This window comes from Zootoca vivipara, chromosome 6 (genome assembly GCF_963506605.1).
Source record: "Zootoca vivipara chromosome 6, rZooViv1.1, whole genome shotgun sequence".
Taxonomy (NCBI): domain Eukaryota; kingdom Metazoa; phylum Chordata; class Lepidosauria; order Squamata; family Lacertidae; genus Zootoca; species Zootoca vivipara.
This window is the reverse complement of record NC_083281.1, coordinates 44,741,390-44,760,221: the sequence shown is the minus strand read 5'-3', so window position 1 is coordinate 44,760,221 and position 18,832 is coordinate 44,741,390. Positions and strand designations below refer to the sequence as shown.

Here is an 18,832-nt window from a genome sequence, read left to right as displayed (position 1 = left end):
CTGGGAGAGAAAGTGCAAGCCCTTAAATGCACACCTCGCCTCTCAGAAGAAGAATTCCCTCCCCCCTACAATTTCCCTTCTGTACCTGTCGGTTTGCCTCCAGCAGCAAACAATGTTGGGACTGTCAGAACAGAAACTCGGAAAGGAGTTTGGGTCAAGGAGGCTGCCCTTTCACCAGATCGCCACTGTCACCTCAGGTGCCCTTCCTCACCTAGAAACCTCCGCACAGGAGTCCCAATTGTGGACCTTCCTCGCTAAGGAGGTCGGTTGGCCCTATCTTTACCAAAAGCCTTAGATGGAATAAAACTAGCATGGTTTTGTGGAAGTTTGCTTCCCCCATGAAAGGGTCTTCCATTTTCCCTGTCTATTCGTCAGGGCACCTGAGAATTCCTCGAGTGTTTCGGTGGGTGTGGGGTTTTGAGCCGACTCCATTGATGTCAGGTTGCAGGGGATGCCGTGCATGGTTTTACTATGGTACTCGCTCTCACAGGAGGGACACCAACCCGAATGGCTTGAAAAGAGGATTAGACCAATTCATGGAGGAGAGGGCTATTGATGGCTACTAACCACAATGGCTGGGCTTTGTGTCTCCACAGTTGGTGGAAACCACAGGAGGGGAGATCCTACTTGCTGGTTTCCCATTGGTACATTTGTTTGGCCCTTGTGAGAACAGAATGCCGGATTAGATGAGGCCCTTTTGGCCTAATCCAGCGGGCTCTTCTTATGTGCTTATGTCTATTTTTCTTTCCAGTAAACATTTTCCTCCTATTTGAAAGTTCTCAGACGCAGTTCCTTTTCTCATCAATCAATCCGCAATGTTCAATGAAAACACAGTGGAACATTTTAGCATGCCATTAGTAAAAACTCTGCCTGATTTTTGATGGGCTTTAAATTTCATTCCGCTCCCCCCCCCCAAGGCCCCGTCACAGCTTTGTTCTGCTTCAACCATTGTTTTTATCTGTATTGTTGTTTTTAATATTGTATACATTTTGTATTTTGTATCACTAGTTGGGCAGAAAGGTGGTTAATCACTGCTGCTGAAACCACAACAACTACTAATAAGAATAATAAAAGATTGTTTCTACATGAAAAATTTGTAGATTAAACAAACTTGTTCACACACAATAAACTCTGATGATATGACTAAATGGGCCCAAGACCTGGGGAGGCCAATATATAAAGTCCAATGGGACAGATTATGTAAAAAAACATTAAGATTTACGGCCTGTACCGGGATAAAGGAGAACATGATGAAGATGTTATATAGGTGGCACCTGACTCCGGAAAAACTAGGCAAAATTTATAAAAGTGAAGACAGAAACTGCTGGAAATGCAAAAATAAGGTAGGAGACTATTTACATTGTTGGTGGGGATGCGAAGAGATATTTAAATTTTGGGGGGAGGTGTACGAAGAATTGAAAAAGATGCTGAAATTTACGTTTAAGAAAAACCCAGAATACTTTTTGTTAAGTCTAATTCCTGAAAACTTTCCAGAGGATAGGGAGAGCATTTTTCTTTACGCGTGCGCAGCGGCTAGGCTGTTGATAGGACAAAAATGGAAAAAAGCAGAGGTTCCTACATTACAAGATTGGCAGATTAAATTAATAGATATTATGAGTATGGATAGAATGACCGCAGCAATTAGGAATAAACCGAAACAATTAGTAAGTAGGAAATGGGAACTTGTAGAGGATTATTTTAAGAAAAAGGACATTAAAACGGAGCTAAGGATCTGTTTACTTTGAAGTAGCGCGGAGAAAATTAGAGGAAGTGATGTAGAGGGGGAAGAAATATATTATAGGTTTGAATTGTGAAATGATTGTGAATGATTAAGAACGCAAGAAATTGGAGTATAGTATAGCTAAGCGGTGTGGGCAAGTTGGGAAGTTAATTTTAGTTAATAATAAATAGAGACAAGAATGCAAATGTAATAATTCTTTTTGTGTAAAGTTATGTATTTTGGAAATGTTTTATTTTATGTTGTATTCGATTTTTAAATGTTTCAATAAAGTATTTTTTTAAATCAAAAAAAAAATTAAAAAAATAAAATAAACTCTGATGATGAGAGTTTATATTAGCATTTGCCAACCTGTTCTGGACTGCAAGTGACTCCCCAGTTATGGGGGGGGGTTTACGTTCTGGCGCCCCACAAGCAAAAGTGAAAATCACATAAATGCCCTCTCTACCATACTCCTCTCCAAAAAATAAAAAATACTGTACCAAAAATATACATAACTTGCTAGCCCTGCCACGCGTTGCCGTGGCTAATCCCTGTGACTGCTACCACCCTGTATCGATCCACGATGTATCCCGCCCCCTCTTCCCCCCACCTCTGGGTCATCCCTGTGACTGGACCCACCATGCCCTGACCTATCCCAGCCCCTCCTCCCCCCCAACCCCCACCCAGGCGAGTCAGCACCTCCATTCGGCCTAGTCTATAAAGGCTTCGTCCTAGTATGTAAATGGCAGCCAAGGTGCTGTTGAGAGGGAAGGTTCTATAGGTGCAGTACCAGTGTAGCTGCCGCTAGAGGGCACTGGTTTTCAACCTGGTTCTTTTCCCACCATGCACTTTCAGCTGAGTGGTGCGTTCTGGAACAGGGGTTTTGGGGGGTTTCACCTGGCGGAGGTGTGGCATCTGTCTTAGCAAACTTTCCTATAGCCTTTGGACATTCACATGTGATGTGTCAAAATTTCACCTCAATTGGTCAAGCGGTTTTGTTGAACATTGGAGACGAAGGAACATACCCAGTTTATATTTTTATACAGTCATACCTTCGTTTACTACCACAATTGGTTCTGGGGAGCCAGTTGCTCCCCGAGTTCGTCGCACCCCGAGTTCGTCGCTCCTCAAAGCACGCTTCTGCGCATGTGCAAAGCACCGATAGAGCGCTTCTGCGCATGTGCGAGCTGCACAGATTGCTTCTGCGCAATCGAGCGCCGTGGAGCCCGGATGTAAACACTTCCGGGTCCGCGGTGGTCGGAAACCTAAGTGGTCGCAAACAGAGGCGGTTGCAAACCGAGGTTTGACTGTATATATAGACCAGGGGTCAGCAAACTTTTTCAGCAGGGGGCCGGTGCACTGTCCCCAGACTATATTTTGAAGGGAAAAAAATGAATGAATTCCTATGCCCCACAAATAACCCAGAGATGCATTTTAAATAAAAGGACACATTTTACTCATATAAAAACATGCTGATTCCTGGACCATCCGCGGGCCGGATTTAGAAAGTGCTTGGGCTGCATCCGGCCCCCGGGCCTTAGTTTGGGGACCCTGATATAGACTACGGTAGTATTGAAGCTCTGGGGCTGACAGGAGGCTGCAGGACGGGCAGGAAAGTGTAGGCTGTGCTACCCTACATACCAGCTGTTAGCCAGGGAGGCTGAGCAGCCTCAACAAAGCCCCACTGCACCTCCAGTCTCTTCTCTGCCCTCACCAAAGTCCTCTTTGGGTTCTGGGGAGGGTTTCCTCGCAAGCCACAAGGATTCTCCAGCATTCTCCCTCCCTTTCTGGGTATGAATTCAATGATTTACTTATTTGCCGGTGCTGCACATATACACGGTCGCACACGTGCCGATCGTACACAAGTGAGGATGCTTCTAGGAATCGCAGGAGGGGAGGGTGCTCTTAAACTCGATTCCTGCTTGCCGGCTTCCCATAATGGGCATCTAGTTGGCCACTGTGGGAACAGGATGCTGGACGAGATGAGCCATTGGTCTGATTTAGCAGGCTCTTTTAACGTCGTTGTTGCTCTCCTCCTCCCTTGCCCTTCATCACCAGGGTTGAATTGTCACAACAATTTAAAATACAACAATAAAAACCACAGTAACTCCTAAAATCTCTCTCAACTGGGAGGGCTTTGTTTTTGTTCTTATTTTCTTAATCTTAATTTGTTCTTTGTTCTTAATCCGTATTTTGCGTTTTTTTTATATTGTAATTTTATGTTGTCAACTGCCCTGAGATCTGTGGATGGAGGGCGGTATACAAATGCAATAAATAAAACAATAAACATACACGTTTCAAAAGGCCAGGGTCTTAAAAGGTGCAACTTCAGCAAAGCTGTATCATGAAGGTGCCTGGCGCATTGCTGCTGGGAAGGGATTCCACAATTCTGGGGCTGCCACAGAGTAGGCCCTGTCCTGCACAACCCTAAGCTTCATAATATGGCTATCATGACTAGTATCCTTTGACAGACTTCTTTACCAGATATTTTTTTGAATCTCCTTTTAGAGGTATCAAAAATTACTGCCCGCCATCACGCCTCGTGTTTCGTTTAGGCACACCAACATTCCACCCTGCCAATGCACATAGATGCCAGAGTCAAACAGGAAAAGGATATTAACAAAACCTGTGAACATTTGAAAGCTAGAAATAGGTACACAACGTGTGTGTTGGGGGGGGGGAGTCAAAAATGGTGAGCACGATGGGAGAGGGGAAAAGGGAAAGAAGCTCTGCTGAAATGTATTTTTAAAAATGGGAGAAATGTTTGGAAATGCACATCAACAATATGGTAATTTTGCTAAAAATACAAGGGGAGGTTGGAAGGGAAATGGAACAGCGAGTTACTGTGGACCAGCTGTCGGGGGGGGGGGGAGAGCAGAAAAGGAATATTATCTTCTCAAAACAGCTTCCTACACGATCGTTTGGGAGGATGGCAATCAAATAATCAGCTACGTATTAGTAGTAATTACATAGCACAACCTTGAAACTCCGAATTGATTGTAGATTGTGGTTTCTCTCTGCACTGAATGATATGTTTCACTGTGGCACTGTATGCTGTAGCTTCACACTCTATTTTTTTGTTTCATTTGTAAATTTATTTTATATTTCAGTTGCATTTATACCTATGTTTCTGCTAAATCACGACGGGCAGTTGTACTACTAACCCCATTTAACTGCAGGCTGTACAAATAAGTCCATTTGACTGTATGTCTGGGAATGATTCACCCATCTAAGATGCGATTTCTTGGCTTTGGTCTGATTAAAACCTAGGATCCCAGCTCATTTTCCCACCCCCCAGCCTGGCTGAGATTTAAGGGAAACTGCAGATTTCAGCAGATCTTTTTAATCTTTTTGAAAAATGTCTAGTTAATTTGTACACACCAACACTGATTAACTAGAGGGAATTGAACATCCTTTGCATAGCTACAGAGTTAATTGCTTCTTGTTCCAGCTTTTAGTCATCACCCACAAAAAGGCTGGCACTGCAGATCCAAATATGGCTCCAAGGAAGGTCAAGGAACAATGTTTGTTATATTCAGGGCCATGCATCTTGAATAAATAAAAATGGTGGCTGGCCACCATGGATGGAAGTGGCTGCCGAGACTATATAACACTGGTCCTGAAAGACCTCATTGGTTCTCAGTTCGTTTCCAAGTACAATTCAAAGTGTTGCTGCTGACCTTTAAAGCCCTAAATGGCCTCGGCCCAGTATACCTGAAGGAGCGTCTCCAATCCCATCGTTCAGCCCAGACACTGAGGTCCAGTGCCAAGGGTATTCTGGCAATTCTCTCCCTGTGAAAAATTAGGTTACAGGCAGAGGGCCTTCTTGGTAGTGGCACCTGCCCTGTGGAACACCCTCCCGTCAGAGGTCAAGGAAATAACTATCTGACTTTTTGAAGACATCTGAAGGCAGCCCTGTTGAGGGAAGTTTTTAACGTTTGATGTTTCACTATATAAAAAGAAAAGAACAGGTAGCAAATAGCAAAAAAATAAACACCCCAACACAGCCCATTTTTTATCCACACACATTTGCGTGTCCTGCCCCATAAAAGGCTGCTATACACACATCTGCAAAAAAGTAATAAGAAATTATTGCCTAATAACATTTTTACTGCCTTCTTTATAGATTCATAGAACCATCCATGGTATGGCATGCAAAGGAATGTGGAAAAGAGAGAGAGAGAGCGCGCAAAGTTGTGACATTTCCCTTGCAGATCACAAACAAGTGGGACCTGCGACAGAGTTTTGCAATATATTCCCATCTCCTAACAGAAGTGTTTCTGCTCAGAGCACCTCAGAAACTCCATTCCATATCCCATCTCAGTTTTCTATTTTTGTTTTCCAGCTGACGCCCAACTTTCCACTGCTACTGAGCACTGTCATCCCTATGAGGGTTTTGTAGCAGGTAGATGTTTTTTGTACTTTCAGAAACCTTGGGGGTCCCACTCAGCAAGCTGTTACCTCCCTCTTGTTCCCTAGTGGGCCACATTCTCCCCCCAAACCACTATTATCTGACCTAAAAATGCCTCAATTTTGATTTCTTGGTGTCAGCAAGCCTTCCCCACTGGAGACTTTTACATTCGGTGTCTGTTCTTTGTTTCACATCTATCTGGAGGCTGCCCCCTGTTCTGGTGGGAAGGCTGAAAATATGTCCCCCCCCCCTTTTCCACACCCGCTGCCAGCTCAGACAATCCTCTGACCTCCCTTCAGAATCGAAGCAGCAAGCAACAGCCTGCATCTCACAGACTGCCCATTGAAGACTCCTCTCTCTTACATTCCGCACCGCATGTTTTTGTGAAGCAAATGTCCAAAAATAACCCAGGCAAAATAAAAAACCACACATCTGAAAAGTTGGCATTACAGAGAGAGGGAGGGAGAGAAAGAAACACATAGACTTCAGTTCTGATGAAAACCCTGGAACAGAGAAGGAGCTCAGAGCAACAGGGCAGTGAAAAATCACCAGAATACAAAACGGAGGAAAGGGAATCTTTCTCATTCAGGAACAAGCTGCCTATTACACCAACCTTCACCAGCCTGGCCCCCTCCAGATGTTTTGAACTACAACTCCCATTAGTCCCAGCCCTGCAGCTGCCTATGTTACTAAGCATGGTTCGCCATCCCTGTTTCCTTAGCTCCAAAATCAATTGCCCCAACACTTTTCTTACTCCCATCTGCTTTCCTCCCTGCCTCACAATACTGTTCATTGGAAGAACATAACAATATAGGAAGCTGCTTTATACCAAGTCAAATCATTACTCCAACTAGCTCAGTATTGTCTACAGTGACTGGCAGGGTCTTTTCCCAGCCCACCTGGAGATGTTGGAGACTGAACCTGGAACCTTCTGCACCTAAAGTCTTCACCATGAAATTGTACCACGCTGTCCCCTGCAGCTGAAGAGAAACATGGAACCACAAATATACTGTATTTTGGCTCCCCCTTCAACTCCAGACTATCTGCTTGGTTGCATCAAGTTACTACCCACTCCTTCACCAGACAGGCACTGTATTTTCTGGTTCTTGGTAAATTCACTACCTCCCCCTTTGGCCTTCTCAAAATTTGCTCGGACTAGGTTGGCAGAGTTGTCATTCTTCAGGGTTCACCGCTTCAACATGCTGCGTAAAACACCATATATGCAAAGCACACAACACCCCTCCCCGACCCAACCCCAAGATAAAATCCTTTAGCCTTTCACAGAGCTACATTTCCCAGCACCCTTAGCAAACTACAGTTCCCATGACTCTTGGGAGGGGGCATGTACTTTAAATGTATGATGTGTACACAACCAAAATAAGTTATGTTCCCTTCCATAGGGGTGGATGGATCAATCTGGTTTTGCATGCATGTAAATGCATACACACGAACATCACAGTGGATTTGCTTTTGCCCTACCACACTGTTTCATCCAAAGGGCCGATACCTTTTTGGCAGAAGAAGTGATTGCAGAGTAAATGACTCCAGTGCAGACTACAAGGGGAAAGAGCAGAACCTTCCGGCAGCTTCTGATCATGTAAACAAAGCTGTGTAAACAAGCTTCCAATTCCTTCCCTGGGCAGTTCTACAACTCAGCTGTTTTCCTGTGTCCATCTGCCTCTCATCACAACAGAGTTGTTACCCCTTCCCCCCCATATCGTCCAAAGCAACATTGCCGTCAGCTTTGAGAAACCAGGGCTGATTCTTCCTTATGGGCAAAAAAAATGTTATTCACAAAATAAACCCCAAGAGCACGCAAATCCCAGCTGCTGGGCAGTACGACGTGTCTTCTCTCTGAATATATTAGCACAGAAGAGAGGAACCATTTTTCAAGTCAGTGTGTGTGTGTGTCCGTACTCCATTTCACACAGCATGCGGTTTTCTTGTCAAAGAAAGCCAACAGTAGTATCTGTTTGGAGAGTGAACAACTGCTATAGAAAACCTTGCTTAACAGTGGGGCAGTTGGGTGGTTTTAGACTCTGGGTTGTATCCAAGTAGTACTCAGAGTAGGGCTCTTTGTCCTTTCTTCCTCCTTGAGTCAAGTCCTCCTGAGGATCTTTGGTGCTGCAGGATATAACCTATTGCAGTGAAGAACATCATTTGGAGCAAAACTCTGAAATCAGTCATGAGGTTGGAAGGGGGGAAGATGGCCGGCGAAGCTGATGCAGGGTTTTGAGCTCCAAGACCAAATGCAAGGCAAATCCTGCTCTGCACCCAACCCCCACCTCTATTTTCACCCTCTTTGTATTTTTTAATTATTTTAACCTTTTAGCCTCTATTAGCTTTATCAGCCTTACTTGCGGTCCTAATTATTATACTCAGAGTAGGCTGATTGGAATGATTATGTCCCATGGGTCTGTGGAGGACTGACACTGGTTAGAACCTAGTGGTCTTCCAGGGATGGAGATGGAGGCAGCAGGGTTCATACGCAGGCTTGTTGGCCAGCCTGCGTGCAGTCTCCTCCTTTTGGTTCCTTTTTCAGGAGCTTGTGGGAAGTTGGCACAAGTCAATAAGAGGATGGCAGACAATCTACTGCGGGTAAGCTGAACAGACAACAAGGAATCCCTGCAGAGTGATTGCTGACCGTTGCTCCTCGGGTTAACTGCTTGCTCTTTGGACTTCCTGATAAGGCTATAACAACGTTTTAAGAAGTCTATGAAAGGGAACAATTTGCCAGCAGATTTAATCAAAATAGGCGTCTGCAAAGAGGAGATAACAGAAATGTATGACCAAAGCAAGCAGGAGGCCATTGAGGTTTCTGCCCAGAGAATAACTGATTCCTGGGCCACAGATTCACAGACTTTCATAGAAGCATGGAATTGTGGAGTTGGAAGGGACCCAAAGAGTCATCTAGACCAACCCCCTGCAACGCAGGAATCACAGCTAGACAATCCCTGGCTATCCAACCTCTGCTTAAAAACCTCCAATGAAGGAGAGTCCACCACCTTTCACCACACCCAGGACTGCAAGAATCCACTATTTCCAGGGTGGGGGCATCACACAAAAAAGCCAATGGGTCAGCTAACAAATATTGGATTATATGTAGCTCCCTCTGTTTCTTCCCCAACAAAGAGCAGTACCCAGACCTCAAGCCAGATTGTGATGGATAGAGAGAATCCACATCATCACAAATGGGCAGTTCAGAAAGTGGAGATATAACGTATTAGCGAGTGATATGGGAAGTCACAGAAAAATCAGAATTGTAATATAACGTGTTCCTAAGATGTATTATGTGAAAACCTAAATTATTATTATTTTTTAAATAGAGAATCTGTATCCTCCAAGCATGCCTGTAGCTGACCAGCCCTCACCCTCTTGAATGGGATTAGGTTTGTAAAGGCTTGAATGTGTGTCAAATCTGGTTCTCTATCTAAATGGACTTTAATATACTTATAATAAATAATAATAATAATTTATTTATACCCCGCCCATCTGGCTGGGTTTCCCCAGCCACTCTGGGCGGCTTCCAACAGAAAAATAAAACACAATAAGCCTCCCTGAACAGGGCTGCCTTCAGATGTCTTCTAAAAGTCTGGTAGTTGTTTTCCTCTTTGACATCTGTTGGGAGGGCATTCCACAGGGCAGGCGCCACCACCGAGAAGGCCCTCTGCCTAGTTCCCTGCAACTTGGCTTCTCACAACGAGGGAACCGCCAGAAGGCCCTCGATGCTGGACCTCAGTGTCCGGGCAGAATGATGGAGGTGGAGACGCTCCTTCAGATATACTGGACTGAGGCCATTTAGGGCTTTAAAGGTCAGCACCAACACTTTGAATTGTGCTCGGAAACGTACTGGGAGCCAATGTAGATCTTTCAAGACCGGTGTTATGTGGTCTCGGCGGCCGCTCCCCGTCACCAGTCTAGCTGCCGCATTCTGGATTAGTTGTAGTTTCCAAGTCACCTTCAAAGGTAGCCCCACGTAGAGCTCATTGCAGTAGTCCAAGCAGGAGATAACTAGAGCATGCATCACTCTGGCTAGACAGTCTGCAGGCAGGTAGGGTCTCAGCCTGCGTACCAGATGGAGCTGATAGACAGCTGCCCTGGACACAGAATTGACCTGCGCCTCCATGGACAGCTGTGAGTCCAAAATGACTCCCAGGCTGCGCACCTGGTCCTTCAGGGGGCACAGTTACCCCATTCAGAACCAGGGAATCCTCCACACCTGCCTGCCTCCTGTCCCCCACAAACAGTACTTCTGTCTTGTCAGGATTCAACCTCAATCTGTTAGCCGCCATCCATCCTCTAACTGCCTCCAGGCACTCACACAGGACCTTCACTGCCTTCACTCCTCTGCCAGGAGCAGATTGCCTCTTGGCCCCGCACCTCTCCAACCTCCTTTTCTGCAGCTATTTCTGGACCTCTCTCTGCCACAGACTCTTCCTGCTAACTAAACCCTCTTGCCTCCTCAGCTTCTGACACCACCTCCTCCCAGTCTGCTCCCTCTTCTCTCTCCAACCACCCGCTGTCGTCCCACCACCAAACCCCTGGGCTCTGAGCCTTCTTCCCTTGGGGGTTCCACAGCCAGTGCCTCCCATCACTCTTCTGCATCCAACCAGTCCATGGCAAAATTCTTGTTAACTGATCATCTGTCTCAGCCTCCCCAACACTGAATCCATTATACCACTCTCCCACAACAACCGCTTTGTGTTATGCCATGCTCCTGTGGCAGCCACTTTGTAACTCGCACCCACTGGCCAATGGAGGGTGGCCATTCCTGATCCACAGGGCAACATTTTGGGCCTTACCTCTGTCCACTTGCTGTTGACTTCCATAAATAAGACACAGAAGGGGTCAGATTTAGAGGTGACATCTCTGTCCAGAAGGTTTTGGCCACACACAGACAGTTCGACTTTGCAAACGCAGTACTGGGGCCCCACTGGCACGGAAGGGCTGGAGCTGGTTGTGTACGCCATCAGCTCAGGCAGCAACAATTCCTGGCAATCTGCAAGGGTAGAAAGGTTTATTAGTACAAGGGGAGGGATGAAATTTATAAATTCCCCATTTAAAAAAAGGCATTTGCTACAAGGAGAGAGGAGTCTTTCTGGTGCTTTGACCACCCATGTAACATACTGGCCAAACGCGTGAGCTAAGTTCTGAGTTCAAATTCATATCGATCCTGTGTACTCACTCCCTTGCAGATTCCCTCTTCTCAGCTTCAGCTGCCCTCCCCATTGCTTTTAGTTTTAACTTTGTTGTGTTTATGGTTAAACTGCAACTTGTTACAACTTTATTCTTTCATCAAACTAACAGAGGTGTGGTTTTGGGTCTTTGCTTTATTTTCCTTACCGCTGAAAGCTTGATTTAATATCACTTATGCTTAGCATTTTCATTGTGTCCCCAATTTGGGTCGTTGTGAGAATGATCCTGAAGTTTTGCTTTTCTATAATTTCAGAAATTCAACATAAAGTATAATAAAATATAGAACAAAATAGGGTGATGTGCCAAGATGCACACTGATGGAACTCAATTCCAAGTGAGGACCATAAGTCCCTTCAAACAAACATTTAAGACAGGTTTGCTGCAAATTGGTTTCCCTTGGCAAGTATATTTCACTGCTGTTCATTGATCTAGCGATGAGTTATTTCATTCAATACAATGGTACAGTGCCAAATTGGATGTTGCTATTTATTGCTAATATGTTTTGCTGCTATTTCACTGCTTTTCGTATTGCTCTTAATTTGCACATTGCTCTTAATTCCCCATTTCACTGCTTCTCTTATTGCTTCTATATTATTTTGAATAATATTATTTTGAAGGTTTTTATTGGCTTGATCTATTGCGATTTTTGAGGGACTCTATATGACAGATGCAGAATCTTCCAGGGGCCACGCGAGAGAGGAACAGTGGCTGTTGAAAGAGGCAAAAGTGGCAAGAACAATGGGTGTGACTCTCGCAATGACACAGGAGTACAAATGTGGCCATCCAAGCATTTCAATCTGGCTCTCCGGACCTCCCCCAAGACCCCTCGTCACCTCGACTCCACAGCCTCCTTGAGTGCTTTGTCCTAACTGGAACATGCCACTGAACTGTGATAATGCCTCTTGTTCTCTCTCTCTCTCTCTCTCTCTCTCTCTCTCTCTCTCTCACACACACACACACACACACACACACACACACACTGGTCTACACGACCCTTTGGGTTCCTTCCAACTCTACAATTCTATAATGCAGTGGAATTAAATGTGTGTAGATGCAATTGGCTTTTGCACGGCTGCAATGCAGCCAGCTGTACAAAGGTTAAGTCCCATCCTTGGCTCCTTCTGGTGCCCAGAAGGTTCCCCTAATAGGGAGTGCAATCCCTGGGCTGAACAGACTTCCCCGCCCTGGCTGTGCAGCTATCTGGACAGACAAGTGACCAACCCCAACTAACACAATGCTTTCAACATCTCGGTCTCTGAAACGAGGGCCACCTGGGTGAACATCCTTGGAACTGCCACTCCCTCCAGCTTCAGCATCCTCCCCCCAGTTCGGTGGACCGCATCTGCTTCCCTATGGGAGAGCATTAAAACCTAATTCACAGCCCTCTCTTTTTTTAATTCACAAAAGGCATGACTGCCCACGGGTGACGGCTCTGCTGCCTCTTCCTGTGGGCAGCTGCTGACAGCTGCGTTCTTCATCCTGTTCAGGGTCAGCCATCTCTCCAAGCTCCCCTGGCCCCAGGCCCTTTCAGCTGCATCTCAATTTCTCCGCCAACAGAAATGTCACATCTTCCTGACAGTTTCAAGTCCTGGGCAGAAGGTGGCAGGCCAGCCATGTTCGTAAGAGAGACAGAACATCATCAGCCAGGTTAGGAGGGAGGGCTCAATCTGCAGAAAGACAGCTTGTCCTACAACCACTGCTCCTGAATACAGAGGCATAGCAGCTGGCTGGGAAGAGCTCTGCACATGCTCAGGGGGCCCCTCTACTCCAAGTTGCTTGCAGACGCAGAGAGAATCAATGACACCAGCTACAGAAACAGAATCTCTCTAAGGAGTTTTGCCCCCCAAAAGCCATGCTGGTTGGAGCAGATGGAAGCTGTAGTTCAAAACATCTGGAGGGCACCAGGTATTAGGGTGTGTTAAACTTCAGAGTCTTTGTTTCACAAACTTGCAGCCGCTTGCAGAGATCCTGGCTCTCATACATACATCCTACGCAGTTCCTATTTCCTGCAGTCTTCATTTTGCCGTGATTTTAAACTTTGAGTTGAAAAGTTGGGAGGGAAAATTATTTTATTATTATTATTATTATTATTATTATTATTATTATTATTATTATTATTATTATTCCCTGCCCATCTGGCTAGGTTTTCCCAGCCAACCTAATAAAAACATTAAACATTACAAACCTCCAGATACAGAGCTGCCTCCAGATGTCTTCTAAAAGTTGTGTAATTCTTAATCCCCTTGACATCTGAAGGGAGGGTGTTCCACAGGGAGGGTGCCACTACTAGGAAAGTTAGCTCTGGGGCCCTTTCCTAGTGGCACCCGCCCTGTGGAACACCCTCCCTTCAGGTGTCAAGGAAATAAACACCTGACTTTTAGAAGACATCTGAAGGCAGCCCTGTTTAGGAAAGTTTTTAATGACTGATGTTTTAATGTATTTTTAATATTTTGTTGGAAGCCGCCCAGAGTGGCTGGGGAAACCTAGCCAGATGGGCGGGGTATAAATAATAAAATTATTATTATTATTATTAGGAATTAAGAGTGCGTGGGTGCGCAAACACTGAACATGCATCAAGGCCCGCGTGCACAGATGAAAACTGTCGCTGCACACAAAACATGTACCCCCTCCCAAATAAACTTTCTCTTTTGAGTTGCAGCTGCAAATACAATCAGCTGCACCAACCAACCAAAGCATTTCACTAAATTTTCTTTATTATTATTGGGGGAAGGGGAAAATCGTGATTCATTTGCTAGCATGCCCCTGCTTTGGAAGTCAGTGCAAAACAGGGCATTTTAGAGCAAATTAATTATCAGGTAGCTTTGTTACTCCATTCGCTGCAGCAAAAACAACTAGAGTCTTTTGAATTTCTCTGAAGGACAGGCGGGAGACATCTTGCAGCCCCTCGGGTGTCATGCTCAGGCAGTAATTGTAGTTGTTTAAATAAGGACGTGGGTGGCGCTGTGGTTTAAACCACAGAGTCTAGGGCTTGCCGATCAGAAGGTCAGCGGTTCGAATCCCCACAACGGGGTGAGCTCTCATTGCTCGGTCCCAGCTCCTGCCAACCTAGCAGTTTGAAAGCACGTCAAAGTGAAAGTAGATAAATAGGTACCGCTCTGGAGGGAAGGTAAACGGCGTTTCCGTGCGCTGCTCTGGTTTGCCAGAAGTGGCTTTGTTATGCTGGCCACATGACCTGGAAGCTGTACGCCGGCTCCCTCGGCCAATAACGCGAGATGAGCGCCGCAACCCCAGAGTCAGTCACGACTGGACCTAATGGTCAGGGGTCCCTTTAAATAAGGGTCAGGCTGTTAAAAAAAAACCTTTGTTGGCTTAGTTATAGATTAAGGGGTAGTCAATTACATTGAAATGAAACTGCGTGTTAAGAAAAACAATAGTTCTGAAAGACAAAAAAAGACATACTTTGTTTTTTTAGGAAAGCATCCATACCCTCGTGTTCATCCTTGTCATGAAACCGAATCATAATTTCAAAAGGGTTTTGGGCAAAGTAGGAGGAGTTAGAGAAAATCTATCATCCCCAAATGTTGCCCTAGCCACAGATTCTTTTCCAGGAGGTCTAAGAACAGTCAGCTTTATTCCCAACTGCAACATGGAGTTAATTACTATACTGCCTTGCAGAACTGTCATAAAGATTAATAGCACAATCATATGCATGTTTGCTCTGAAGTGTGTCTTACTGCACAGAGTGGAGCTTATGCTTCAGTAAGTATTTAGGACTGTAGTTTAAGATCATGTGTGTTAAGTACTTTGAAACTGAATACATAAATACTAATATACATGAGATAGGTACTATCTCTGTGTCTTTTCAGCACCTATTCAATACCTTCCTTTTTCAACAAACCTTTTGAGGGGAGTTTTTTTTTAATCCTCACTTGTATCTGTATTGGATATGAAATTGTTTTTATTGTTGTAATTGTTTTTATATATGATTTTTAATATCTGAAATTGTTATATTTTTGTTAAAGTATTTATATTTCCCGTTACATGACGGTTTCCAGTTACATTTATGATTACATTTTAACTTTGGGTGTTTATATTTTAATCTTTTAATGGGATTGTTTTGTGGTATTTTTTGATGGCAGATGTTTTATATTTTAATGCCTGTGTTTTGGTAGGCCAATTCTTCGTCTCAGCTGCTTGCATGGATTGGGCGTTTCCACATTAATATAACCACACCTCTGTTAGAATAATGGACATCATTTTAATAGTGCCATGGTTCCTATACTGTACTAGTAAACAAGCATTAAGTAGAAAACCACCTAGGAGGCTCAGAGCTATACAGAACACTTAGGCTAAATGTGAGCACCCAAGGAGGACAGAGGGGGAGGTTGGAGGGAGGGGAATGGAAATCTATCATAACATAGGCCTCGGGCCCTATTATACCAATACCCAAGGCTTAATATCTTGAGCCTTAAGCTGTGCACATACTAAACTTTTAAAGCACATTCTTTCCCTCAAAGAATTCTGGGCACTGTAGTTTGTGAAGGGTTGCTGTGAATTGTAACTCTGTGAGGAGTAAACTATAGTAAACTTACTTTTAAAAGACATCAGAAGGCAGCCCTGATTAGGGAAGCTTTTAATGTTTGATGTTGTATTGTGTTTTTAATACTTGGTTGGAAGCTGCCCAGAGTGGCTGGGAAAACCCAGCCACATAGGCGGGGTATAAATATATATTATTATTATTATTATTATTATTATTATTATTATTATTATTATGCCTAGACTTCTTTGAGGGAAAGAAGGTACTTCAAATGTGCTTTAAAGGTGTATATATATAAGCAGACACATTATGGTTATTTCATGTTAACTAATGTTTATTTGTTGCACTGCATACATGTTTTGAATTGTTATAATGCAAAATCAGTAGGGTGAGCGTGTGGAGAACGCACTTAAAGGTCTAGGGCATAGGCAGCCTTAGAATCCAGCCTCACGTTTCCCCATGCTGCAAGGTGTTTTGGTTTGTTAAGAGTGTGACTTGGACCAAACAAAAACTAGCTATATAGGGAAGTCTACAGGAAGGGGAAAAGTCCCGAGGTCATAAACTTCAGGGTTATTAATCATCCACTTCCCTCCAATTTAGATAAACCTTCAGAACTCTGTTTTTACAGGCCTGTTAAAAACCTTTTTTAAGGAGGGGGGGAGGGAGAGAGAGAAAGTCCAGACTAGAATGAAGTGTTTCCACCTACCATTATTTTTTTAAAAAAATAAAATTATACTTTCCACACAACCAAAGCCTTAAAATAAGCAATCTTGTTCTATTTATATCATTTTTCCACACCAAAACCAAATTCGCAACGGCTGTGTTGGCACAGGCCTTAGCTCTGAAGGGATAGACTAAGAGGGAAGAAAATGCAAGTTAGGTTCAAAGGCCCATCCACTGGGGGAGAAAGAAGCTGAAGTAAATTAAACCTGTGGAAAGTTATGCTGCTCACTGGAAGGACAGATCCTGAAGCTGAGGCTACTTTGGCCACCTCGTGAGAAGGGAAGACTCCCTGGAAAAGACCCTGATGTTGGGAAAGATTGAGGGCACAAGGAGAAGGGGACGACAGAGGATGAGATGGTTGGACAGTGTTCTCGAAGCTACGAACATGAGTTTGACCAAACTGCGGGAGGCAGTGGAAGACAGGAGTGCCTGGCGTGCTCTGGTCCATGGGGTCACGAAGAGTCGGACACGACTAAACAACAACAACAAAGTTACACCAGATCCAAACTCCGCTCAGGAGTGGGGCTACTGCTGGCTGAGATGGCCTAAGCCTGGCAGAGGAAAGACAAGCCTTTAAAAAGTGTTTAAGTTAGAATCATAGCACTGTAGAGTTGGCAGGAACCCCAACCCAGCTGCTGTGCAGGAATCACAGCTAAAGAATGCTATTGGCACACCTGCAAATTCTGAGCCTTTCTGTAAAAACAGATACTGACATCTTGGCATTTTAAAATCAAGCAAAGCACACATGCGAGGATAAACCTTCAGGCCCCATGCTCTTGCATCAGGCATCAGACCTGCAAAATGTACACCTGAAATACTACTCCACCCCTTGCTCTTGGAAGCCTTATAAGCTGCTGCTACAGGAAAGGGACTGTGAGCAACATCACGCGGGGGGGAGGGTGTTCCTAAGGTTACAGTCAAACCGTGAAGCCCCCTTGGTTTTTGCTAGAGGATGCTGCATGTTATTTATGTAGTATTAGATTTGCTATTAATTTGCAAATCTTATTATGAAACAGTTACGATGTTATTGCCTTGCTGTTTTTGTGAAACTGTTGCTATGTTATTTTGCTATGTTATTATGAAATTGCTTTCATTTGCAACATACTCCTGTTGTTTGTTTGTTTTAAGCTTCTTGGAGCACGATTTCTTTTGTGGAAAAGCAGCAGACAAATAAAAATGAAGGAGTGGCTCAACCTGTACCTGCAGGATCAAGTACAGACTGCAGACATTTAGTCACTGGTTGCACTGGAGACACATCCATAGCAGTTCACCCTCACACCAGGAGGGTGATAAGGTAGGCATGTTTCACTCCACAACAGCCCCAGGAGTACAGGAGGAAACTAGCAATGCAGCCTGAACTATAACACTGATTGCTCCAAAGCTAAGAGGCCAGCTCCAAATACGGCTGAAACGGAATGTCCATTGGACTGGCCCAAAGTCATTTTTTTCCAGTATGCAGGACACAGATTCATGGGTCCCTTTCTTTTTCTTCATCCACACTGTTCCATGCTATTCTAGTTACTTTTCCACTGGAATCCTGCACATTTCAGCAAGTCAAATGCAGACTTTCAAGCCCCAAGGTCTCCAGTGCCCACCAGATCCGATACCCACACTCGCTCCTGCACCCATCTGCACTGGGTTGGCTCCAGGGCACTCATGGGGCACCCAGATTTCCAGGAGCAAGCCACAGGAAGCTTCTGCGCTGCTCCTTCATCATCTTTTAAAAACAACAACAAGGCAGAGTGTTTTCCCCATGCACAGCTTGACGGGTTCTCCAACTTGCACCTGGTTTTAATGACAGACTTGCAGCTTGCTGGTTTGCCCCTCTCCATTAGTCACGCACATGGCCCCAACCACCCCGCTTGCTCCGATGGAAGAAAGATGAGCTCATTTTGTTACTTTATTTAATGTCCTTTCTCTGTAGGCACAATGAGCCAAACTCCGAGTTGCACAAGGCCACTAAGACTTTAAGCCTTGCAGCATTCTCCAGGGCCAGGCATGGCAAGCCATGGAGTTTCAAAAGCAGTTTGGGCTCTGTTGTTTCTGGACAGGGGGGGAAGAGGGAGAAAGAGAGGTCAGTTTTCAGTGTTTGATGTCTTATTGTGGTTTTAATATTTTGTTGGGAGCCAGCCAGAGTGGCTGGGGTGACCCAGTCAGATGGGTGGCATATATATAATAAAATAATAGTGGTAATAATAATAAGCCTCCCTGGACCATGGTAGCGTGAGACCATTTTGCACAAGGAACAAAAACAGCCCCCTCCACAGGCAGCCCAATGTTGCTT

General features: G+C 44.7%; 1 protein-coding gene across 2 annotated transcripts in view; it reads right to left on the bottom strand.

Annotated features, from left to right (window-relative positions):
* The window catches only part of CPNE2 (copine 2), an 86,310-nt gene that overhangs the window by 47,033 nt on the left and 20,445 nt on the right, over positions 1–18,832 (bottom strand). For both annotated transcript variants that reach the window (XM_035117135.2, XM_035117137.2), the window contains exon 2: positions 10,934–11,130. In XM_035117135.2, the coding sequence (XP_034973026.1) occupies positions 10,934–11,101 (168 nt within the window). In that variant the 5' untranslated portion in view covers positions 11,102–11,130. The remainder of the gene's footprint in view (positions 1–10,933; positions 11,131–18,832) is intronic.